Raw genomic sequence first — 25,229 nt, 5'->3', positions numbered from 1 at the left:
CGAATCCTGTTTCTTAAATTAATTCAATTAGATTCCAAAGAAAATGACCCCTTTTTTGGTATTTCCTATTTATAAATTACGTAATTTAAGCAACTTAAAAAAAACATTTTATGTAGTGATCTTTGACCCGGCACCAGCTCTTGGAATAAAAAATAGATTAAGGCAAATCAAATTATAAATGATGTGCTTCGTAAGTAAGAAGAACAAAGTTACACGTTTCAACAACAACAAAGAAAAAAGATCACACCCATTCAAATTTCAAGGGGACGTGTTTAACTAGCAAACTAACTTTAGATATCCCTCATAGAATTTTGAATTCAAACTTGGCAAAGTTTTCTTCTAAATTTAGTTCTGAGGAATTTGTTTCAAATCATTCATTTAAACTCTATTCTTAACGAGTAATAGTGTAATACTATATACTAGTACGGTCCTTTTGATAAACACTGCTACATGTCGCATTATTCATCTTTAAAACATTTGATTTTCACATACAATTGTAATAGGATTACAGTGTCATTCATCCATACTACCCACGTTTCTTGAATCTAAGCTGTGAATTATGGTGTCCTTCAAGAGACCCAAAAAAACAAAAAATTGGTTGGAAGAATTTCTTTTAGTTCATTATGTTAAACTTACATCTATCATTAAAAAATGCTACATATTACATTATACCCTTATTTTACTGGACTATGTGATAGTGTCTAATCAACCCATGAATATATATTTTTTTTTTTTGTTTAACAAGAACTGATGAACATTGTCACATCAATTTAATAAAATGAGAGTCTAATATATAGCTCAAGTATTTAATTATCACGGCAATTTTAATGAGATTACGATTTCCTTCCCCCAAACCACCTGCGTTTCCTGAATCTCACCCGTGAATTATGGTGTTCAATGGACCCAAAAAAAAAAAAAAATTGAAGGCATGATGAACGCCTATACATCATCACAATAAAACGAGTGGAACGGTGTCCTTCACCCCTACCACCGACGTTTCTTGAATCTAAAACGTGAATTATGGTGTCCTCCAAGGGGACCCCCCCACCCCACACGACAAGCATTCCTTGGATATTCATGGAAGTGTGGGAGAGGGAGGTAGTCAGCTAGAGAAGAGGTCAACAAAACGTCTACATCAAAGGGATGAATGAGAGATAAAAAAAGAGTCAACAACTCATAAAGATCTTATATTGGCCATACCCATGCATGCTGCCATGCATGTCATCATACATCATACGTGTCCCTCCAAAACAACCCCATTTGGTACTTTGTGTGTGTGTGTCCAAAATCATACGAATTCCTAAAGCTAAAAAAGACCAACCAAAATGCACACCCCACACAAAAGTTTCTTCCGGGGTGGGGGGGCTCTGTGTACTTCATCGCTTTTCACTCTCTTCCACGTATCAACATCCTTTGAGATCAAAATATTATATGTTCACTGGGAACCACCCAGAAGCTCTAGTGGGTGATCCAGCTGACATGTCTGCAATTGTTTATTGAGGTGAAGCTCAAATTATTCAACCAATGGAGACACGATCACATGACAACCAACAGCCAACAGGCTTTTCCTCTTTTGTATTTTATTCACCAGATTCTACAACAAAATAAAATAATATATTACATCTCATAAGAGTCTCTCTTTCAAAGGAAAGAAAGCTTTTGTGGGGTCAAATCCCACAACTTATATCCTTGACTCTTTCCAAGGGGTTCTGTAGCAGTCCAATTATCCAAAGAACGTTGAATTTTTTACTTTGAAAAAGAACAAGAATTTCTTTCTTCTTACCAATTCAGGTATATCTAGGGAGACCCTCAAAAATCATCAATACTTCTTCAGTCTCAAGTAAACAAATATTACAACATGACCCACGCAATCAAGCTTTTCATCAACCCAAACTGCAACTTTACTTCTTTGCTTATTCCAAATCTACATAACAGCTGGATTTCTCTATCTATACATACCAACGGGTCCAGCACCAATAGCGTTTTCTTCAATTTTCCTCTTACTTTTACAGTTACACAGTATCCTTGATGCCCAAGTTTTACCAACCATCAAGGCTTATCATCAACCCACTCATTTTCAGCTGCAACTCTTCCGGAGCTTCGGCCGCCCATCTTTCCAAATGGACCGACTGCGGATAAGCCCTTGAAGCTGCTGCTTCCCTCACTCATGATCTGCGACTTCCTTGACTTTCTTAACTTGGAAGAACTGATATCACCAATGTTGCTATCAGTGTCATCATAATTTCTGATCTTTGCAACTGCCAACCGGTAGATGGTGCTACGGCAAAATGGGCAAACTGGTGGCGTTAGGCATGCTGTGGTCGGGTTGGGCTTATTGTGGCAGCAAAGGGCTAGTGTGCAATGTGCACACATTTGGTGGCCGCAATCTTGGACTTCAATTGTGCACACCTGCTCAAAGCATATGCAGCATAGATCGGTATCGCTGCTGGCCTGCAGAATAATTGGGACACCCAATGGTTATATTTCTCTTAATGGTTCATGTGATTTTGTGGTTTTAAAACTCAATTCTAAGATTGGCCTAAAACACAGAAGACAAATACTAGCATCACCATTGATTCAATGGCACAGTCTATTTGGCATTCTCCCTTCTTCTTTTTATCAATTAGGACAATTGTCAAATGTGAACTTAAAAAAAATTCTACAGACAGGAAGCATACCTCAGAAATGTTGTCCTCCACCCCAACATCAGAATGAGATGGAGATGGAGATGGAAGGGAGTATGCAGTTCCCTTTAAGATGCTTTTCTCCCTCTCCCTGTTTGCCTCCATTAGAGCCTGTTCTAACAAAGCCTTTGCCTCCTGATTAAGCTCACCGATGAACTTCAAAGGTGATGGCCAGACAAGAGGCTCTGCTGATGAAGGATTCAGCAAGGCTGCACATGCTCCATGCCTGTGCTTCATAGCAACTACATATGGTATTCTCCTGCAAATACATGGCAATGCCACAATTAGTTCAAAAATCAAATTTTGTAGAATAACCCGAACGTGGGATGTTAATCTACAGTAATAATGAAGAATCAAGGGGCTTATCAAGCTCTCCCCAGGAAATTGAATGGCTCTGCAGGGGCAAAGATAAAATTCGCTGGTATAAATTGAACATAATCAACTACCAAACAAATGGATATATGATCAATTTAAGGAACTTCTGAAATTGTTATCATTTCCGGATTTAATTGTCGCATTGATGGGAATTGTTTACCGCAAATGATATTAATAAATCTTATATACAAGATAAACCAGTAATTATTATTATTCAATTAGAACGCTGAATCATACCCAGATGCATCTCTTTGAACACGATCTGCACCCCACGCCAACAATTCGCGGATGCAATCAAGAGATCCCCCTTTGGCAGCAAGATGAAGGGGAGTGCTTCCCAGGCAGCTGTAAACAGAAATATATGAATCCACCATACAAATCAAACATCATAAATTGATATCAAAGAACCTTTGCAACAATTATTACCCATAACCGCCGGTTGAAGCACAAACAAGAGCTCCATTGTCTAACAGAATATGTACACATTCCGGCCGTCTTTGACGGGCTGCTAAGTGCAGCGGTGTTGCTCCCCTACCATCTCTAATATTCACAAACCGCGCAAATCCCCTGCAATTAAATCACCATAAATAGCATATCAAAAATCCGAAAACCATATCAATCCAGAGAGAGCACCAAATCAATTCAGAGAAAGAAACCAACCAAGAAGCAGCAACTGTATTAGATTGAGCAGCGGAAAGAATTGCTTGAAGGCAATCGGCATGGCCGTAGTAAGCAGCATAGTGCAAGCAGGTTCTTCCGTTAAGGGAATCAAACTTCAATATCTGAAAATACGATTACCCACATCAATTTTCTAATTTTCAGTTCAAATAAATATAAGAAAAATCTGAATGCCAAAATTGGAAACTTTACAGACATTTGCTCCAGCTTCAAGGAGCTTTTCTACACAGGAGATCTTGCCATGCATTGCAGCTAACATAAGCGGAGACTGAACCAATACAAATCAATAAATCAACACTACAAGATCAAACATTTTGAAGCATAAAAAGACATCACAATCATACCGAAACACACTGATACCTGCTTCTGACGATTCAACACATCCGGATTTACAGATCGACCCAAAAGCAATGACAAAATCTGCAACACACAAAATCCATAAAAAAAAAAAATGCCCATAAAATCATTGAATTCCCAAACTAAAATAAAAAAACCCAGAAAGACCCACTAATCAGAAACCCAAAAAAAGTCCCAGAAATGGAGCAGGCTTTCTGAAATTGAAGAACACCCACCTCGATCTGGCCATTGGCAGCGGCTATATGGAGCGCAGAGTGTCGATCATAGACAGTGGCATGGTGTAACAAAGCCGGCGCTCTCCCCAGCACAGCCTCCACAGTGTCCAAGTCCCCAACCTGGACCGCCCTGAATAGCCCGTGCTCTTGGCTCGTTCCGCAGCTCAGCCCCTGTCCCATCTCTCTCTCTCTCTCTCTCTCTTGGTCTCTCAGTGGGCGCACTTCACCCACGGTCTCCGGCGAGGCGCTCCACTGCTAACCTGCGCCACCTTCTCCCATATGCATGAAGCTCACATTTATAAGTAATGACTCTAATCAGAGGCATCAGTCTTAGCGAAAGTCTTTTAGAGAGGGAAAGAGGGAGGGCGGGCAGCTGACCGTGTCAGTGAGGGGCAGTGATTGGTAGAGGTTCGGGCAGCAGTGAGATATTTCCCGGGCAGTTAGATTCCGATACAAGTACAGTGGACCAACTTGGCCGAAGACTATGAACGGCTCTTCTCTTCTCTTCTCTCCATAAAAGGCAGTCAATTATTCAGAGCCGCTATTGTGGACAGATCTTGGCCGCCCACCTTCTCAGTTCTTTGTTGTGGGTCGTTGGATTGATAATGTTATAAATTAGTAGTAATTTATACTAATTTTGTCATAATCTCGTGTATATATCAAATGTAATTAATATGTGGGTAAAAATGATATGTAATTAATATGTGGGTAAAAATATTTTTTTTACCCATTCATTAAATCGAATGAAAATGTATTTTGGATAAACAATTTATTAAAATTAGTCGATAGATTTAGTATGCAATATTTATTAAATGAAATTGGTCTAAGAGAGTGATTTGTTTGACTTGCTTATATGTCTTATTTCTTTGGTCTTTATTTAAGGACGTTCAATATATAAAGAAGAAATTAGAAAATTAATTATAAATTTTACGTTTGAAAAAAGTTTTAAGTTTTTTCAAAATTTAAAAAATTAAGTTCTTTTAAAATTTAAGGTCTAAATTTCCTTGTAACCTAAAATCTATCATCGATATGACAAAATTTGGTAGCCTAAAGAGTGATTTTTAATCAGATTAAAGCCAAGTAATTATTATTTTTTAATTTTTAAATAGATAAAAATTGCTTTTATGTTTTATGTTGAGAAGGAAAAACAAAAGACAAATATATATATATATATATAATTTTTAGATTACACTCAATTTTTTTTTTAAAAAAAAAAATCTTAAATATTAGACTAAATTCTTAACATGATTTTCTGGAGGCAATTTTTTTTTTTTTTTTTGGGTGTGGGTTTAAGATATTGATAGTAAGGGAGCAAATAGGAGCAAGCCACGTCAGCTTTGTTCTCTGAATCTACCTGTACCTTTTGTCTGACCCATGACTATCATCACTGGTGGGCAGTGTCCCTCACTTATCTGGTAACAATGACAGGACAGAGGACAGTAATGTAACATCATCAAAGTAAACTGCTCGTTTTTCCCTGATTAATGATTATGCGCTTCTTGAGGCGACATTTTCTCGCCTCCAAAATTTGGCTCCTCGACACTTTTGCTGTGAGTTTTGGTAAAAGCTAAAAACCCGTTTGTGAGGCACTTTGCTTTAATCCAATTTCACTCTTGCCATACTTTTTTCCTCTTCCAATTTTGTTTTAAAAAATTTGACAAAAATTAACTTTAATCTTTAGGTTTTAAATGTCATTTTAATTTAATAATTGGGTTTTTAATTTCATCAATTTAGTTTTTTTCTTATTTATATTCATCGACTTGCCATTCAAATTATTCAAGATTTTATCGCATCAAACCAATCAATAAATTCTACGTCGTTCTTGTTTGACACATCGTGTGCCAATCACATGTGTTACGTGGCAAAGTTGGCCCATCATCTCTAAAAAAAATTGATTATAACGTTTTTAATTTTTTACTTATTGGGGTTGTGGCATGTATAATTGGCACGTGTTCTGTCTAATGAAAGCTAACATGGCATTAATCAATTGGTCTCACGTGAAATATCGTTAATCAATTTGACGAAAAGTTCATGAATGACCTATTTTGAAATTATACGAAAACTTAAAGATCTAATCATTGAAATTGAAAACCTATGGATTAAATTAAAATGGGTAAAAACTTATGGATTGAATTGGAATTTTTTTTTTAATAAAGTCTATTAAATTGAAATGCGTTTAAAATACATGTAATTTTTATAAGCGTTTAAAATATATATATAATAATTTTGAATACTTGTTAATATAATATAATAAATTAAAAGAAATTCACCCAACTCAATTTGGAAAAAGAAAAAAACTAATTTATACTTATGATAGTTTCTGTAGGTCTAATTTCACCCATATTTTCTTTTCTTTTTCCTTTTCCTTTTTCTTTTTTTTTTTTTCTTTTCTTTTTAGCCAATATTTCATCTAATCATACATGTTACCCCGGTTCAATGACGCAAATCTAGCCAGACAATCTCTTATATATATATTGGGAATATGAAGCTTTAGATGTTTATAATCATCACATTTAAATTTAAGGAAGTAATTATATGCCTCAAAGTGCTCAAAAAAGAAAAAGAAAAGAAAAAAAGAAGAGAGAAGTAATCATAACACATGAAACTCGGAAAACTTTATAAATAACTTTTTAAGATATATAGCACCAAAAGTTTTTATGATATTATTTGAATTTTACAGAGAATAAGAACATTAACCAATCGTAACAGCAGCCATAAGTTGAATTCTAATATCATTTTCTAAAATCATCCCTTATTTCAAAATTTAAGCTAATAAAAAATTATGAATTTAATCATTTAATTAATTTTCAAATCCCGTTCCATACGTTTTCTCAATGAATAAGATTAGTATTATAATACAATATTAAATCATGATTTGTCCAACAAGTTGAAGTTAATTAATAAATTTAATTATTTAATTATAATTTTAATATAAATATTATTGTTTCTTAAAAAAGATGAGGGTGAGTTAAGAAATTGAAGAAGTAATAAGAAAACTTATCTTTGAAAAATAAAGATATTTTATTACATTTTATATAAAAAGAAAACATAATAATATCACAAATACTGCTTCCAAGAGTGGAGTTGAATGAATTGAATAAGGATATATAGTTGGGAAATCAAAACCAAACGCTGAATCTAATAATCTATACTTTGCTTTGGCTTGGAAATCAAAGCTCAAGCGATTCCTCGACAGAAAGCAGGCAGTAAATGCTTATTCAGATTGTTTAAGTTTCTTAACGAAATCATATCTAAGAAGACACTGCTTTTCTTAGAACCAGTCTACACGTTTTTAAAGGTATTGGTGACAATGGCTGTTTGCTTTGGAGACACTTCATTCATAGTTCCTACAGTAATGCAGAAGAAAAAATAAAAAATTCCGTTTAACAAAAATAACTGAAGTTTGTATAGATTGTGATACAAATTTAAGGTATAACTCATCATTAAAAGCTGGCTTGCAAAACCCCAATAGATGGTTTTGTTCAAGTCGGTGGATAAAAGCAATAGGAAAATGGGCATAGGTGTGATAGTTAAATATGATAGGAGGAGGTGTTGGCAACATTGTCCGCTCAAAAATGCTACATTATCGAATTGGTTGTTGCGGAAGCCACAGCAGTCGGCAACTTTAAGGGCTGTTGTTGTTAGTAGAGAATTAGGGATGCAAATTGTGAGACTGGAAGGTGATGCTCTTTAGGTGGTGCAAACGCTGTAGAAAGATGAAAAAAATTGGACAATGTATGGTCAATTGGGCTTGCAAGAGAAGATTGCAAGCATTCCTAGTAGCTTCCTCGTCATTTTCCCTATATTTAAGGATCTAAACTACTTTTTGCTTCTCTATGTTAATATACTCTACAATAGTTTCTATTTATCATTCTCAATACTAATTAAATATCATTTATTTACTTTTTTTTTTTTTTTTACTTATTTATTTTTGTATTTCTTTAATGATTCAGGAGAGAGAAGCATTTTTTTTCTATTTTATTAATCACAAGCATTTTTTTCTATTTTACTTTGGGTTCCACTGTAGCGATCCTCATGTTTATAGCTCATTTAAGAAGTCTACTGTAAGTGGCTTTTTGCTATTTTTTTAGCATTTTCCTTAAACTCAGGGAAGAGAACCCCATATAGGGAGTCTGCTGTGAATATTAAGCTTATATATACATGGTTAAGAGTGCACTTGAACCATGCAAAACACTTAGGATTTTAACATATTACCACACTCCGCAGTCGGACAATATGCACATACATAGTATAAAGACCGTTTAATTCAGCCGGTACGTTGTGCCCCTTGTGACTTGGCCATAAATTGCAACCTATTCGATCTCATACTTGACGAGTTCTGTCTAATCTCATACTTGAGGTGGTAACAACTCTGACACCAAATAATACAAACCTCAAAGTAAAGCTTACCATTGAAAACTTACTTACAAATGGATGACACTCAAGAGCTTATATACACTAATACACATAGTTTAGATTGCACGTAAGCCATATGAGACACTTAAAATCGTAAAAAGTTGTAACTGGATGTGTGCCCTTTTGCATCTCCTTAGCCAATGCTCCTTCAAATTGGGTTGAAAAAATTTCTCCGACCTAATATATTAAATTGATATATGTTCAAAATGCAGTGAAAATCAATGGTTTTTTTTAACATTGCATGCAAGAAAAATGTTGTCTTAAAAATCACGTGAAAAACAATACCATAATAAAAATACATTTGAAAATTATATATATGTTGAACACATGTCAATTTAATTAATTGAATTAAAAGAATTTTGGAGAAACATTTTATCCATGGTTCAACTACATTTTTGCATATGAAATGAGCGGACACCAAGGAGCTGTTAGTTGTTACGACGAGCTGAATTCGTTGCGTTATTGTGTGTCGCGTTAAATTCTTCCGATAGGGAGTCTTCGAAGCACTTGTATTGCCAGTATTGGTCAGAATTGCATTATTTTTATTCTCTCTTTCTTTTTTAAAAGGTACACTTTACCTCTACCTCTCCAGTTTGGTGTAATTTTCAATTCGATCTTCAATGTTTTAATTTTTGTAATGCACCCTTCAAACTTGCAATTTTTTTTTTTTTTTTTTTCAATTCGACCAATGTTATCTTAAAATTTTCATATTACCCATAATTTTTTTCTTTTTAAAGAAAAAAAAAATCGTGGCCATCTTGCCGTTTTTACACTCTTAATTTTTTTTTTTAAAAAAAATAATAATAAAAATAGGGACAATATGAGAATTTTGAGATAATATTGGTCAAATTGAAAAAAAAAAAATAAAAAAAATTGCAAGTTTAGAGAGTATATTGTAAAAATTGAAACATTAGAGGTCGAATTGAAAATCACCCAAAACTTTGAGGGTAAAGTGTAATTTTCTTTTTTTTCCTTATCATTTTCTTCGAAGTGGTGGAGTACGTGCTGTCGATGGATTAAATTTTAAAATACAAATGATTAGTTGTTTTTTGTTTAATTATTTTTATTTCAGCATTAAATAATTTGTTTTTTTTTTTTTTTTAAATCCGAGCTAAATAATGAATGGTTCCTAGTGCCATACTTAAAAGGGGACAGAATGTCGGTGATTGTATTTATAAAGATTATGGAACATAATAAACTAGTTTGTAGGGACTTGAGAATTGAGATCAGAGTCCCCAGTGGAACCACCAACTTCGGGGCATAGCTTTCAAACACTCTCATGTGCTTGCTAAGGAACATCATGTGCCACTATTTTAAGAAACATAATTTGTCGTTACAACGGGAATGAAATGATGGAATTAAGGTTCAAACTCAATCATCACTTATTTAAAAAGTTTAAGTCAATAAAATTTAATGAAACTAATTAATTAATTAATATTATAACATTTCACATGGCTTAAGAACAATCTTAATAAAGTAAATATAAGTTCTTAAGCATCATTTCATTGTAAGCCAGTTTTTAAGAGTAGGTTTTACTCAAGTTTTGTATAATTTAGTATGCATAAGTTTAAGTCATGGAAGAGACGACTTATAAGATAGAGTGAACTATCGTAGACGTCGAATTTAAATTTAGAAGAGTTATTAGTTCTAACAATTTTTTTTTATTCAGACGCAAAGGAACTCAGAGTGTTTTAGAATAATTGGAATCTTTCAATAATGCATTAAACAGTAGATAGCCATGTGATTGCCTACATTGGTGTTGTATGCAATTTATTGAATTAGGATTTTTTCCGATTTATTTGAACTGGAAAATATTCTGTTAGTTATAGTATATGAGTATTTTTGTCCTATCAAAAAGTGAAAAACAGAAATACCCATAAAATATAATTAACTGGATATTTTTCAGTTCAAATGAACCGAAAAGAATCTGTTCGCAATTTATTAGAGCATAATTTAAAATATGAAAGATTTCCTGTTAAAAAAAAAAATTACAGTTTTTTGTTGTTTCTATGTTGGCGACTTGGCGTTGTAGAAACTTTCTCACCTAAGTCGCCATAAAACGTGTTATCACCAAAGTAAATGTAGCGTGGTTGGACTTGACTTTTTTGAGCCATGGTCAGGCCTCCACCTACAACATATAATTACAAATCAATGCACTATTTATTCTATTTTTAATAATGATACTTTTAATATTCATACACTTATTTATTTATTTTTGAAAGAAACATTCACTTCTCCATTAATTAATCAAAAAGATATTACACATTGCTCTTCCCATATAATCTTCAAGATATAATTAAGAATTTCTCCCACTCATTGCCTTGCAATTCCCATTCGTGCCGCCAATTTTACGAGATGATGAACTGCATAATTGGCTTGTCGTCCCACAAAATTAATCTCTGAGTCAGCCAACTTGTTGAGCATAGTTTTAGCATTTGCCACTAAATGACCAAATCTGCTTCAGTTTTCTTCCCATGATTGCACTGCCTCCACCACGTTTTTTGCGTCGCCTTCAATACTTATGGTTTGCATGCCCAACTCCAGACAGAAACGCAATGCATTGCCAATAGCCATACCTCTGCAACTGTAGGATCGACAACTCTTTGGCGAAAACAACACTGGGCAGCCGTTACACACCCGTCATGGTCACGGACAACCATTCTCACGCCCTTCATACACTTACTTTATTCTTATTGACATGTCGTATTTTAAGTGACGTATAATTAAAAAAAAAAAAAAAAAAAGCTATTTCATAATCCCTTATCTTTTAAGAGTGGATTAATAATGTCATGTCACCGAAAAATGATGCATAAAAAAGACAAGAGAATATGAAATAACATATCTCTTTATAACATTAACCACTTTTTTTAAAAAAAAAATAATATAAACTACTTAAAACACCTCATGTCACGTATATAGCATAAATATGAAATGTAACCCTATATACTTTTGTATTTTTCTTGTCAATTTAGGGGGGGCTTTTTTTATGGTCAATTTAGAGATGGCAGTATTCTGGAATCTTATCATGCCCTAAAGAAGCCGAAGACTTTAAATTGGTGATTATGAAAGGAGCAACGAGTACAAACGTGGGCTCACTCACGTCAACAAGATTTGGGTGGACTATTCCCCAACAGTAAAAAAAATTATTAACCGATGGTTCCAAGCAAACGTGGAACATGGTCCATGGATATCATATCATATAGAATTTCCCGATCTCCAACAATAAATATACCCCCACAACAAATGGTCGATAAAGAATGCTTAGAAGTAACAAATTACCTTCCCTCTTCTTTATCGGACATCTAGTAACTTTTTACCTTTTTGCTTTTTTTTTTTTTTTTTTTTTTAATTCTTTTGTTTTTTGTTTTTATTATTATGAGTCACTTTGTTGTTTTATGAGTCTATAATTACTGCCACAAAATTCTTTCGTGTGGGAAATCGATAACTGCCTCTCTTGACTACTTGACCAAAAAAACACTTTTCAAAGAAGGTTTTTTAATTTATGAGGCTTTGTTATTTATTTATTTTTAAATAAAATCATTAATAATAAAAATTATTATTATTATTATTATTATTATTATTATCACAATTACTATGATATATATATAATTTTAAAGTATATTCATTTAATTGATGGGATTGAAAATTCAAACAACTTGAATTTTGTCATTTTGAAAATTTTAGTCAAATTGTTCATTCAAAACACTAGCAAGTCATCTTATATTAATGGCGAAGTATGTGAGGAACGTGAGATGGAATTTCAATGTGTGTAGAAATTATTATTTTTTTAAAAAAAAAATCAACAAAAAGAAAAAGAAGGAACCAACAATGGTACCCATCTTAATTTATGTTAACCTAAGATTTACTTAGTTATTAGGGGTGAAAAGCGGGCGGTTCAATCGTCATAACTACTAACCGCTAACCGTATTTATTATATAATATATATTTTTATAATAATAATAATAATAATAATGATAATAATATTTATACATATAATATGATCAATTGATCATTAAATCACAATTTAAGAATTAATGTATTATCATTATAATTATATGATTATATAATAACAAATTATACATATATAATATGATATAAGTCATAAGTATACAAATTCATATTAATACAATAATTAAGTATCTAGAGACTTAGTTTCAATGTATATTATAAACTTACAAGTCTATTGATGTTATAAATTATAATTATACATATATGCATATTGAATAATATAGTTGTATAAGATAAATACTTAATCATATTATTCAAATTAAATTTAAATAATTAATCATAATATTTTTGTACAATGATAATGTGATTCATATAATATCAAATTAAGTAATTGACATTGGATTAAATAACGTGTTACTTATAACCAAAATTGAAGTATTAATGTATATATATATATATATATATATATTATCTTCTTCCTTCTTTTTTTTTTTATTAGTATAACTTGTATTCTTAACAAGTTATATGGACTTTTTTTTTTTTTGAAGGACAAGTAGATGTAAATTTGGGGTCAAATATTTAGATTTTATAATATGGGCTCATTTTTGGAGTAATTTGGCCCAATGTGGTATATAAACCCTAAAATTGAAAATTGGCCCAAAGGCCCAACTTTGAAAAAGGCGGTTATAGTGTGTAGTTATATGTTTACTAATCGCTAACCGCCTAGCGGATGCGGTTAGTGAAATTTAGTAACTGTCTATGCTGTTACGGTTAGCGGTTATTGGCAATAACCGCTAAGTACAACCGCCTTTTCACTAGAGCTGGCAATTTTGACATGACCCGACAACCCGACATGAAATTACCAGGTTTGGGTTTACCCTAAACGGGTTTGGGTCATAAACTGGTCGACCCGTTTATTTTGCTCTTAATAGGTCAACCTGCGGGTCATTCGTGAGTAACCTGTTACACTCATTTATTTATATTTTTTTGTTTACCTTTAACGGGTTTGGGTCATAAACGGGTCAATTGACCAGTTTATTTTGATAAACGGGTCAATTGATTCGTTTATGACCCGATTCATCACTTTCATTTTCAAAAAAATAAAATAAAATAAAATAAATCACTTACTAAGTTAAACGAGTTAAGCGGGTCATGTCGGGCGACTCGTAAAATTGTTGTGTCATGTCCGGGTTTGGTGGGGCCAACCCGTTAGCTAAACGGATCGTGTTTGGGTTTATCCTAAACGAATCGCGGGTCATTACAGTCGTAAATGGCCAACCCACTGACCCGTTTTACTACCTCTAATTTTCACCCTTAGTTATTGTACATGTAATGTTGGTTAGCTTCAAAACCATAGAAACCGCTCACTTTAGTAGTTACAATGAAGAATTGGTTTATTACGTTTTGGGGTTTGTAGACAACGAGTAATGTTATAAGGAAGACTTAAATGTGATATAACTTTTAAAATCACAAACATATCAAAATTTAATAATAATTATCTTAAATTTAATTATAATTAACCCATAAAAAACATAAAGTTTAGAGATATTCTAAAAAAATTTCTGAGAGTTAGTACCCCGAGGCAATGGTTGGTTCCATCGCTAAGTAATCTTTTAAAAGGTTGAATGTATACTTGTCTCTCTTAAGATTGTATTTAGATGCTTAATTATAGACTAGGAAACCTTTATGCTTTGCTTGGTTATAGGTCCACTAAGAAGAAAGTTTGATATATAGATCAGATTTTACTTTCGATTCCTTCTCTTTTTTAATTTGTAAGATTTGAGCTCTGAGTCCCAAGAAATAGTTCAATCAGCTGAAAACCATACCACATGAAACGAATATTAACAAACAAATTGTCACGGTACCCTTTGACAACTACTTTCACGTAGTAGAAGAGACTAATTAAAGAAAGGTACTAATTTTGGAGCTCAGAATATTATTATTATTAAATGCATTGATAAAGATGGGATTAACTTTTCAAGGTGGAGATTGGAATGGAACAAATGTGTGGGACATGATAAATGGTGCAAGTTGGAAAGCAAACGTCGTCGCTTCTAACTTTGTGCACGCTTTATAGTAAATGCCAAAAGTTACTAAATCTAAAATACTAAATAAAGCATTAAATTTTTTTAATTAATATTCTTATGTCATCATTCTTACTTTGGGACACGACACGTTAATGTTGCGTAGACCTCTAACATTTGGCAATAAACAAAATTAGATTAACCATTAATAACAAGGAGTTAACAGAAACAATATCAAGCCCAATAGCAGTTCTCTGCCTACTTGGGCCACTACTTTCAAAATAACAAAACATCATCAGATTTAGTCCTTAGGTAAGTCCAAGGTGGTGGGCTTCAAATGTGTAGGCCCGTTTATTTGAGCCTAAGTTAATATAGAAAATTAATAAACCATGATTTAAAATTTTTATTTTCTAAACGTGTCTCTAAATTGTTATGTGGTTTAATAATGGTTTAAGGTGACGTGGCCCATGGGCAGGGGTTTGAATTCCCGTAAGGTTAACTTATAAATGAAAGAGGCAGGTTACACAACTATTTTTCAAGTTGGTTGGGTTATAAATCATTTTTCTTGAAAATATTTGTCTTTAAAACACATAGTTCCATGTCGAAAATAATTTCATATAACTCTCAATGGCAGAATGGGGTTGGGTATGGTGGTTCGGGACCATATGGGAAGGGTGGTAGCTGCAAAATGCTTCGTTGTTTTGGGTCACTTAGAACCAACTGTTGCAGAGACTCTGGGTGCTTATCGTGCAACCTTTTTTAGAGAGGTGGGTGTCAATCAGCTTATGTTGGAAGGAGACACGCAGTAGGTGGTTACAGCAGTCAATTCAGGGATGTCCCAAAATCACAGATATGGTCAACTTGCTGAAGATACAGAGACAGTCTTAGCTAAGTGGGAATGCCGTCATGTTTGCCGCCAATTAATCTAATGGGGCGGCTAATGACTTGGCCAAAGAGGCTTGTAAACGTTTCATTGAGAAGACCTGTAAGTTTGAACCCCAGGGGCTATCCGTAATATTGTTTTTATGGAACAATTTGTTTCCGTCTGAATTTTATTCAATGATAATGAATTCATTTTCCAAATTTTTTTTTTTAAAAAAAAATCAATAAAAAAATATATCGTTAAATTTTAATAAAACTTTAACTTATTCTTTAGTCTCATACTATTACGCTCTGTATGCTCCATGTGTTGTCTTTTTAGCAAACGACTAGAAAGTCACTGTTATTATTTGATAGATTTTGTAGCATATTTTCTATTTTAGCAAACTAAAATAGAATGATATTCGTGTTCTTTTACGGGAATAACCAGTTTTTTTGACAAACCAAAAAAAAAAAAAAAAAACTGGAATTGAATCGCATTTTGCCCAAACCAAATTTCCCCATTTTTTTATTATTTATTTTTAGACCAAAACAAATGGTCTCCATCATGTTGATGAATAATTCCACGTTACTTGTGGAGAAGACCTTGGGTGCGTTTATAAGGAGTAGGCAACCCTCCCTTATTGAATCGATTTTATGAAATGAATTGAGCACACGAATTTCTTCACATCGGTAGAAGGCAGTCCGCCACACAGATATACACATACATGTTGACAGACCATGATGTTACATAGGCCACTACCCTTCCATTAAAGGGAAAGTTTCGATTTCGTATGCCCTACGTACTTTGATAAATATTTCAAGGATGTAATTCCTCCTATCTGCACTTTCTAAGGGCTCACTCTCTCACAACAAATCTTAGGAGTTAGGGGCTGCAAACGTGTCCCTCTAATTTTTGGGAAAACTCAGCTGGGCAAACATGGTCATAGACCACACCTTCACAAAATGTCTCTCGGTGTGTTGTCCTTTATCCCAACGCTAGTACTTTGTTGTGTCTTCTCTGATTTCTTAGACGAAATATATAAAAATATCTTCTTCATCTTACCCATGTCCTTACTTCTTTAAACTTTTTCTTATCTCATAATCTTATGCTAACATTAGAAGGTTTTTTACTTCTTTCTAAACTTTCTTGTATGGGAAACTAGAAGCATTATTTTCCAAATCTATTTAAGAGCTCTCGGTGCACAATGTTAAGAGATACTAGAGGCATTATTTTCAGAGAGCTTAGAGCCTTATTTTCTGCGTGCTAAGAGAGAAAACCTAGTTCCTTTGCTTTCACTTATACCTCTCAGAGTTTTGTTTAAACCACATCAAGTAACAAATAACTTCCAGCTACCAGAGTTTTGGGATTGCAAGAGGAAGCTTGATAGAATAATTGCTCGGACATTCTATAACTATTGCGATAAGAGGTGTTAAGAATATTATGTTAGGTTTACCTCTTATGTGTTCTACGTCTACTAAATTTACATTTCCTTAGTCTATTATGTTATTTGCTTATCACTTATAGCCTCTCTATATATAGAGGTCTCTATAGTCCTTCATATTACAGAATATCAATATAACGTAGTCCATTGTGTGCTTCTGCTCTCCCTATTATTTTTTCGCTCTTCTATATCTCTCTATTATTCTAACATGGTATCAGAGCCACTTTTTTGCGGCCTTCAATGAACGTCTGTTTTCTTTTTGTCGAATTTCAGTTTCATTGCCCTAAATCAAACATCGCCAAAATTTATGCTGCCCATAGTCTCAAAATCGTGCCAGCCTATAGATCCGGAACTACCATCGTCCCTCTGACACACCACCATGCGCCTCCGCTAGTTTTTGCCTGCGCCGCCACTGGCATTGCAGGAGCTACATGCTTTTGCCACCGACGACAGTTCAGACGCCGCCAAATACAAATCCAAAGAGATCTAAAGCATCCAGGCTTCCGTGCGTTCACACGCGCCACCAGAAGGTTATGTCCGTCAATAAACACACCTCCACGCACGTCCCAAGAGCAATTCATGTGCCGGCAAGACTCGCCTAAGAATCTGTTCGTTCCTTTACGCGCCTCCACAAAGCTCTGATCACATCCGCGGAAGCGCCAATCGATAGATCCGGGCCAGAAGAGTCTAGAGCCATTGAGCATAGCCTCATCGGAACAACCACACGCCCCCATGCGCCGCTCAAAGCTGATGTCGTTTTGCCCATGCACCGTTGCAGCTCCTCCACGCGACGCCACGTCAACCCAATCAGAAGGTTGTTGGTCCACCTTACAGATTCGGCGCTGCAAGTCATATCACCGCCAAACACTCCACCACAAGCAACTCTATGCGCTACCACACGCTGGCTGAACGTTCTGTGCATGGGACTCACGCGCTACATGCGTTGAATTGCTTCCTGGCATGTGTATCTCACACGCCTCATGTGGCGGCAGAAACTGGCGCGTGCACCACACGCGCCAGCGCATCTCTTCTTCTCCTGCCAGCCATATGTCAACTTCTTAGAGTGCCACGTCAGCCCTAGCACCACGTCATCACCTCTAACATGTTAGCACCTCTACCATGTCAGCGCTTCTCCACGTCAGCACTTGTCAGATTTTACTTTTCCACCATTGACTTTGACTTCCTCTGTGTTGACCGTTGACTTTGACCACTTGAAAAGTTGACCAGGAGTTTCCCATTCAATTTTTCGTCCCGATTTCAAATTTGTGGCCTATTTTTGCTTTTGGCATCTCTATAAGGCAGAAAATAAGATTCTTCTCCAAATTTATGTGTTTATTTTATGCGGTTCAAGTTGGTTCATGCATTGTTCAATTTGGTTCCATAGCCTTTTTCTTTGGCACAGTTCAATCCAGTTCATTCTTCTCGCGGGAGGCACTCTCGGGTCAGACCAATCTTTCCTCAGGTCCATGGGTTTTCGAGCCAAAGAAGCAGCCCCTTTTAACTGACCCACTTATGCTTTCTCAACCGCAGCCATCACCGGTCTAAGTGTTTCAGGCATGATTAGCCTTTTCAATCGGCCCTGCTTAGCTCAACCGACCAGACGAGATGGTCTACTAGTTAAAATTTTTGGATAAGACTTTAGCTCAGCCAACCATGGGAGACGATCCAAGGGTTTCAAGCATGATTAGCCTCTTCAGCCGGCCTTGCTTATCTCAGCGGACCAAGCGAGATGGTCTACTAGTTAAAATTTTTGGGTCAGACTTTAGCTCAGCCGACTAGGTGAGACGGTCCAAGGGTTACGGGCCAAACAAGCCCCTTTTAACCGACCCTGCTTTTCTCAGTAGCCAGGCGAGCTTCTTCATTACTAGTATATGGTTTTCAAGTCAAATTACAACCAAATAAACCAAGCTCCAGCTTAAATGCATTACTCAATTCAGGCAGAATCCACTGGTCTCTAGCAACTTTTATGGTGTCACTCCGGCAACTCTTTCGACACAAGCAGCTTTTTCGGCGAATTCATTTTTCTTTCCCTTTCTTTTACCCACACCTTAAGTTTGAGGGGGGATGCTAAGAATATTACGTTAGGGTTATTTATTTCTTTATGTGTTCTAGGTCTACTAGGTTTACCTTTCCTTAGTCTATTAGGCTATTTGCTTATCACTCATAGCCTCTCTATATATGGAGGTCTCTGTGGTCCTTCATATTACAGAATATAAATACAATGTAGTCCATTGTGCGCTTCCACTCTCCCTATTATTCTTCCACTCTTCTATATCTCTCTATTATTCTAACATGGTATCAGAGCATTCTAACAAGAGGCAAGTTGGTCGTTCGTCTGTACAAGGAAGGTGCCCGTTACAAAGGTTTTGTAAGTGTGTCAATCTTGTAAATTGAAGTTTTCTAGAGTTGATAGGTTTCTTTCATTTGGTTGCCCAAAATGATCTTACTTTATAGATGTTCTTCAAAGAATTTTCATTTTGTCACCAACTTTTGTATTGATTGATTTGTCGCTTTCATATATTTAGTAATTGTTTGATGTGGATGCAATAATTTTTAATTTGGTATAATTTTTGCAAAACACCTATTCACGCTCCTCTAAGTATTGTTACTTAGATCTAAACCGTGTTTTTCAACGACCATTCCAGATATGAACACATAACCAATTTCATTCATAGCTTGAAAAAAGTCTTCCTTGGAGTCATATATATCTTCTCGACCTTCGCTAACTTAAACATAGAAGAGTTTTCCCTCCGGTAACCCTTGACAAGTCTTCAATTATTTACTATTTTTTTGCAGGCTTCAATTGGTTAAGTCCGACTATGCAATCAACTAGGTTATCAACCTTTTCGGATAGCTAAGTTCCCTAAATTCAAATTACGGCTTTGTTTGTTAAAATTATCTTATTCTATCTTTTTTTTTTCTATTCTTAAAATAAAAACATCAGCAAACAACTTAAAACACAAATTATCTACAAAACACTAAAAAATATTTTTATTTTTTGTCACATAAAAACACTTTTTATACCAACAATAGACAAAACCCCACAAGGAGAAAGTATATTTACCTCATCTAAGTACGTACTAAGCAATTTGCAATGTTTCTCTCAAACTTTCAAATGTTGCAATGTCTCTCTTCCGGCTCCACCCCTCCCAAAAAAAATACTATTGAGGTTGCCATGTTTCCCCTTTGTGCAAAAAAAAAATAGTAATTTTTTTTTTTTTTTTTGGTTTTTAGTAAAAAGAGAACCAAAAATTTATTTTTTTTTAAAAAAAGATTATTTTTTCATTTGTTTTTGTCAAAAAGAGAAATATTACAACCCAATGATAATTTGGGAGAACATTACAAATTTACAATAATTGAAAATTTGAAAAAGACATTATAAAAGATAGAGGAATATAGACAAAGGAGCTTGGGAAAGGGTGAAGAAAAAATTTACTTTTACCAACTGAAACAAACATACATTTCCTGCTAATCGATTGCCCAACTTTTCTTTGGTGCTTTTGCTTTGCTTTGCTGTAGTAGGGCACGTTGACGCCGCTTTTTGGGTCTTTTCTTATCTAGTCGGTGGCTTCGTCAATTATTAGCCCAGCCGGCTGTGTTAGGCAAAGGAGTGGGTCTAAAAATTTTTTTTAAAATTTCTTAAAATCAATCACAATATTTTTACTTTTTACATCACATCAATAATTTTTTATTACTATTTAAATAAAAAATTCATTGCAAAACAATTTTTTTTTTTTTTTTCACTTTTTTATATAAAGTATTCTTATTTTTTTTTATCTCACATCAATCAAATTTTTTCGTATGTACACCAACGAAAAAAACAATGTCCGTATATACCAGCTGGCTGCAAACATCAGGCGCAAAATAGTTTTTTTTTTTTTTTTAACTGCATAATTTTAGTTGTATGAAAGTTATATATTATATCATAAAATTTAAGAAATTACTCAAAAAAAAAAAAAAAAGAGTTTTTAAAATTTTAAAAATAAAAACTTTTTTTTAAAAAAAAAATTATTTATGTTTTTTCAAAAATGTATTTAGGATAATGAAGTTAAAAAAAATACTTTTAATTTTTTTTTCAAGCACGTCCACTTTTTGTTTAAAATGGTTTTTTTTTTTTAAACCGCATAATTTTAATTGTATGAAAGTTATATATTATATCATAAAATTTAAGAAATTACGCTAAAAGTAGAGTTTTTAAAAATTTAATAATAAGAGGAGTTGATAATGAGTTGAGGAAATGAGCAAAAAAAAAAAAAAAGGTTCAAGTGACGTGATGAAATCTAAAGCATGAATAAATAAAGGAAAATTTATATTTAATATCTCAATCTATTACCTAATTTGTAATGTTTTTCAAATTTATCATTAGGGTTGCAATGTCCTCTTTCCATTAGAAAAATATGTGAAGTGACATGGCAAGGGTAATCACTCGACTCACATGTGATGCAAAATTACTATTATACCCCATGAAATTAAGGTTACAATTATAACCTTAATTTGTTTTTTTCTTAAAAAAAAAAAAAAAAAAAAGAAAATAGAAACAATCTTAATTTATAAAAATAAAAATAAAAATAAAAATTCTTTCCTTTGACTACGAGGTGGCCGTCGTGTGTAAAGAGGGTTTTTTATTTTTTATTTTTGTATATAGTTTTTTCTTAACTTTTTTGCTTTCTTTTGTCTCTTTTTTTTTCTTCCTAATCTTCTTGCCTTTTCTGATTTTTTTTTTTTTTTTTTTTTTTTTTTTTCGTTTTTGTACTTTTTTAATCTTATGTATTAGATATAAAAGGAGCAAACTCAATTGAATGTCCTAGGACATCTTTAACACTCCCCCTCATGTGAGGGTGGAATATTTAATTTTTTGTTTTTTTTTTTACATGGAATATTTAATTTAATATGGGGTAAATCGACAAAATTAAGGTTTGATTCTAGGATATTTGGCTCTAATATCATGTTAAATTAATACTTATCACACAAGCTTAAGTTGATAGGAAGATATAAATTTAATCACTTAACCATTACTTTAACACTTGTCTTTTTAGCAAATGACTAGAAAGTCATTGTTATTATTTGATAGATTTTGCAGCATATTTTCTATTTTAACAAACTAAAATAGAACGATATTCGTATTCTTTTACGGGAATGACCATTAAAGAAAAGCAAAAAAAAAAAAAAATTCTTAGAAGTTAGGAGCTGCAAACGTGCACTTCTTAACTAATTACCAGAGTTTTGGAATTTACAAGAGGAAGCTTGATAGAATAATTGCGTGGACATTCTATAACTATTGCGATAATACGCAAGTTGGTCGTTTGTCTGTACAAGGAAGGCGTTCGTTACAAAGGTTTTTTAAGTGTACGTCAATCTTATAAATTGAAGTTTTCTATAGTGGATAGGTTTCCCTCATTTGGTTGCCTCAAAATGATTTTACTTTAGAGATGTTCTTCAAAGAATTTCCATTTTGTCGCCAAATTTTGTATTGATTGTTTTGTCACTTTCATATATTTAGTAATTGTTTGATGCGGATATATGCCATCATTTTTAATTTGGTATAATTTCTACGAAACACCTATTCACGTTCCTCTAAGTGTTGTTTAGATCTAAACTATGTTTTCATTCATAGCTTGAAAAAAGTCTTCCTTGAAGTCATATCTTTTGGACATTTGCTAACTTAAACATTGAAGAGTTCTTCTTCCGATAACCCACGACAAATTGAGGCTTTGTTTTTTAAAATTCTTTTATAGTGTCTTTTTGTTTTCTATTCTCAAAGCAACAAAATAAACAAACAACTTAAAACACAAATTATCGACAAAACACTAAAAAATATTTTTATTTTTTGTCACATAAAAACACTTTTTTTAAAACCAACAATAAAAAATACCCCAAAAATCTAAGAAAAACGATTTTTTTTTTTTTTTTTTTGTAAAAAAGAGAAATATTACAACCCAATGAAAATTTGAGAGAACATTACAAATTGACAATAATTGAAATTTTGAAAAAGACATTTTAAACTACTATATAGATAGAGGAATATAGACAAAGGAGCAGGAGAAAGGTAGAAGAATAAATTTACTTTTACCAACTAACAAAAATCGATTGCCCAGTACTTTTTCTTTACTGCTTTTGCTTTGCTTTGCATTGGAGTAGCAGGGCACGTTGACGATTGCTTATTGGGTCTTTTCCTTTTCTAGGCGGTGGCTTCGAGCCTTCGACAACTTATGGGCCCACCTATTTCTCATTGGTGCACCAAAAGGTTCAATTATACGTGTCCGTACACTAACGCAACAAAAAAGAAAAAAAACCCTTGTCGTATATACCAGCTGGCCGCAAACATCACGCGGAACCTAAGTTTATTTTTTTATTGTCTTTTTAGGGCAGTTTAATCGGTTGGGACTACGCCTAATAAAGCGAAAGTCATTTCTTTCCTTTTTTTGTGAACATGTCAAAATAATAAATAAATTTGTTTTTTATTTAATTTTTAACCACGTAATTTTAATCGTATGACAATTATATATTATATCATGCTCTTTAGAAAATTGCATTAACGAATAGAGTTTTTAAAAAACCTCATTTTTAAAAAACTTCACTTTTAAGTTTTTTCAAAAATGCATTTGAGATAAAAGAAGTTATATATATATATATATATATATACTTTGATAATATTTTATCAAACACATCAACATTTTGTTTTTTTTTCTTGGGTTTTCGTCGTGAGTTGATTCCATACCTTTGGTCGAAGATGATTAGAACGGTGTGGGTGATTGTTTCTCATGGTTGAAAATTAAGTTTTAGGAATTTGAGTTACATATGTCTTAGATCTAGTATGGCCGGATTAAATTTATTTCATAATTGAAGTTGTACATATATAGGTTAGCGAAAGCTGATGTCAATTTGATTGTAAGATTTTTTTTTTTATTGTATCTACAAAAAAATATAAAGCTATGTTTTATCATAGCTTTATGTCTGTGATATAAGAGCTATTACGCTCTTTTCTCTCTCTCTCTCTCTATATATATATAAATATATGCCATGCTCCCTGCAAATTAAGCAGCAGATCGAAACGAAGATGGCGACGTCAATACCCAACAGCAGCAAAGCGATAAGCTTGAAGCTTCTTGTAGACAGCAACTCCAGGAAGGTGCTGTTCGCAGAGGCCGGGAAGGAATTCGTGGACTTCCTCTTCGGACTCATATATATACCCATTGGCTCCATAATGGGTGTTCTTTGGAGTCACGACATAGATGGGCCTGGATCGTTGAGCAGAGTGTATGAGAGTATCCAAAACCTTGACTCCACCTGTCTTCACCAAACCAAGGAAGAATTCTTGATGCCTGAACCAGCCTTCCCGTCCGACACTCATCCGCCTTCCTTGCTGCTCAACTTCGTGCCACCAAAACATGACACCACCACATCAGTTGAGAACCAGTTACCTTTCGAAACACTTTTTGGTTCTGGTCGTAGCGATCGCACCTCTCTCCACCCTGATATGTTTCCATGGTCTCGATCTATTGAGAATACATTGGTGGTTGAACAACACAAGGAGACAGGGTATGTTAAAGGTGTCGTGACATTCATGGTGAAGGATGATCTGACGGTGACACCCATGTCAACCATTTCAAGCATCACCCTTCTCAACACCTTCAACGTCAAAGATGTCAGTTTGCTGCGGGAGAAGATGGTCACTGTTGACATAGAGACGGTGTTCTTCATTCATTCATAGCTTTTCTTTCTTAATTTTTTATTTTTTATTTATTTATTTTATTCTGAAGCATTTAATAATGTGTTGTTTGAATTTGTCTTTGTCTTCTTAGGGCTTGGAGCTGGTGAAGGCTTCATTCGGGTCTACCACAGTCCTCACAGACGTTTTCCTTAGGAATGACTGAATGATCTAGAGGTGCTTGATCCTATTTAGTTCTCTTCAACTTTCAAAGCCAATCCGAGTTGTTTTACCATGGAATTCTCCAATATTCAACTTCTTTTTTGCTTTTCAGGCAGGAAGAGTGGAGTCAGGAGTGCCAATAAAGATGTATAATTATGTGTTTTTATGTAATCTGAAAAGGAAATATTTCTTCAATGGTTTATATCATTAATTATGGGAAAAGTAAAAAAGGAAAAGGTAGAATTGCTTGGCTATGTGTAATTATGATGGGTTTTAGTAAAGAGCTTTATATTTCACTCTTGATGAGTGGATTTGCCCTGTTTCCCTTGCAAGATCGTAAATTTGTAATCGTTGTAGGT

At 33.8% G+C, this 25,229-nt stretch overlaps 2 protein-coding genes across 3 annotated transcripts; one reads left to right on the top strand and one right to left on the bottom strand.

The window, feature by feature from the left end:
- Window positions 1–1,541: 1,541 nt before the first annotated feature.
- On the bottom strand, window positions 1,542–4,712 carry LOC132164281 (putative E3 ubiquitin-protein ligase XBAT31). The gene is made up of 8 exons (XM_059574767.1): window positions 4,310–4,712; window positions 4,098–4,157; window positions 3,934–4,005; window positions 3,720–3,841; window positions 3,486–3,626; window positions 3,297–3,404; window positions 2,679–2,943; window positions 1,542–2,451 (listed from the first exon to the last, which is right to left on the bottom strand). The coding sequence occupies exons 1-8, from the start codon at window positions 4,487–4,489 to the stop codon at window positions 2,050–2,052; spliced, it is 1,350 nt and encodes a 449-aa protein (XP_059430750.1). The 5' UTR covers window positions 4,490–4,712; the 3' UTR covers window positions 1,542–2,049.
- A 19,258-nt stretch (window positions 4,713–23,970) lies between these two features.
- LOC132163584 (uncharacterized) lies at window positions 23,971–25,189 on the top strand. Of its 2 annotated transcripts, XM_059573925.1 has the most exons (3): window positions 23,971–24,690; window positions 24,803–24,885; window positions 24,983–25,189. In XM_059573925.1, the coding sequence occupies exons 1-2, from the start codon at window positions 24,016–24,018 to the stop codon at window positions 24,872–24,874; spliced, it is 747 nt and encodes a 248-aa protein (XP_059429908.1). In that variant the 5' UTR covers window positions 23,971–24,015; the 3' UTR covers window positions 24,875–24,885; window positions 24,983–25,189. The 2 variants fall into 2 exon arrangements, with proteins under 2 accessions (XP_059429908.1, XP_059429906.1); XM_059573923.1 differs by having other exon boundaries at window positions 23,972–24,690; window positions 24,803–25,189.
- The last annotated feature ends 40 nt before the right edge of the window (window positions 25,190–25,229 follow it).

The sequence above is a fragment of the Corylus avellana genome, chromosome ca10 (genome assembly GCF_901000735.1).
Source record: "Corylus avellana chromosome ca10, CavTom2PMs-1.0".
Lineage (NCBI taxonomy): Eukaryota > Viridiplantae > Streptophyta > Magnoliopsida > Fagales > Betulaceae > Corylus > Corylus avellana.
Note: the sequence above shows the minus strand (reverse complement) of the source record. Positions and strands in the feature narration are given on the sequence as shown.

What these genes read in the sequence shown, in the direction of transcription:
- LOC132164281 (XM_059574767.1), bottom strand. Translation starts at nt 4,489, where the DNA reads ATGGGACAGGGGCTGAGCTGCGGAACGAGCCAAGAGCACGGGCTATTC. An exon ending in TGTTGAATCGTCAGAAGCAG is followed by an intron (nt 4,006 to 4,097) that starts GTATCAGTGTGT and finishes GTATTGGTTCAG; the next exon opens with TCTCCGCTTATGTTAGCTGC. An exon ending in TCCTTGAAGCTGGAGCAAAT is followed by an intron (nt 3,842 to 3,933) that starts GTCTGTAAAGTT and finishes TCGTATTTTCAG; the next exon opens with ATATTGAAGTTTGATTCCCT.
- LOC132163584 (XM_059573925.1), top strand. Translation starts at nt 24,016, where the DNA reads ATGCCATGCTCCCTGCAAATTAAGCAGCAGATCGAAACGAAGATGGCG. An exon ending in TCACTGTTGACATAGAGACG is followed by an intron (nt 24,691 to 24,802) that starts GTGTTCTTCATT and finishes TTGTCTTCTTAG; the next exon opens with GGCTTGGAGCTGGTGAAGGC.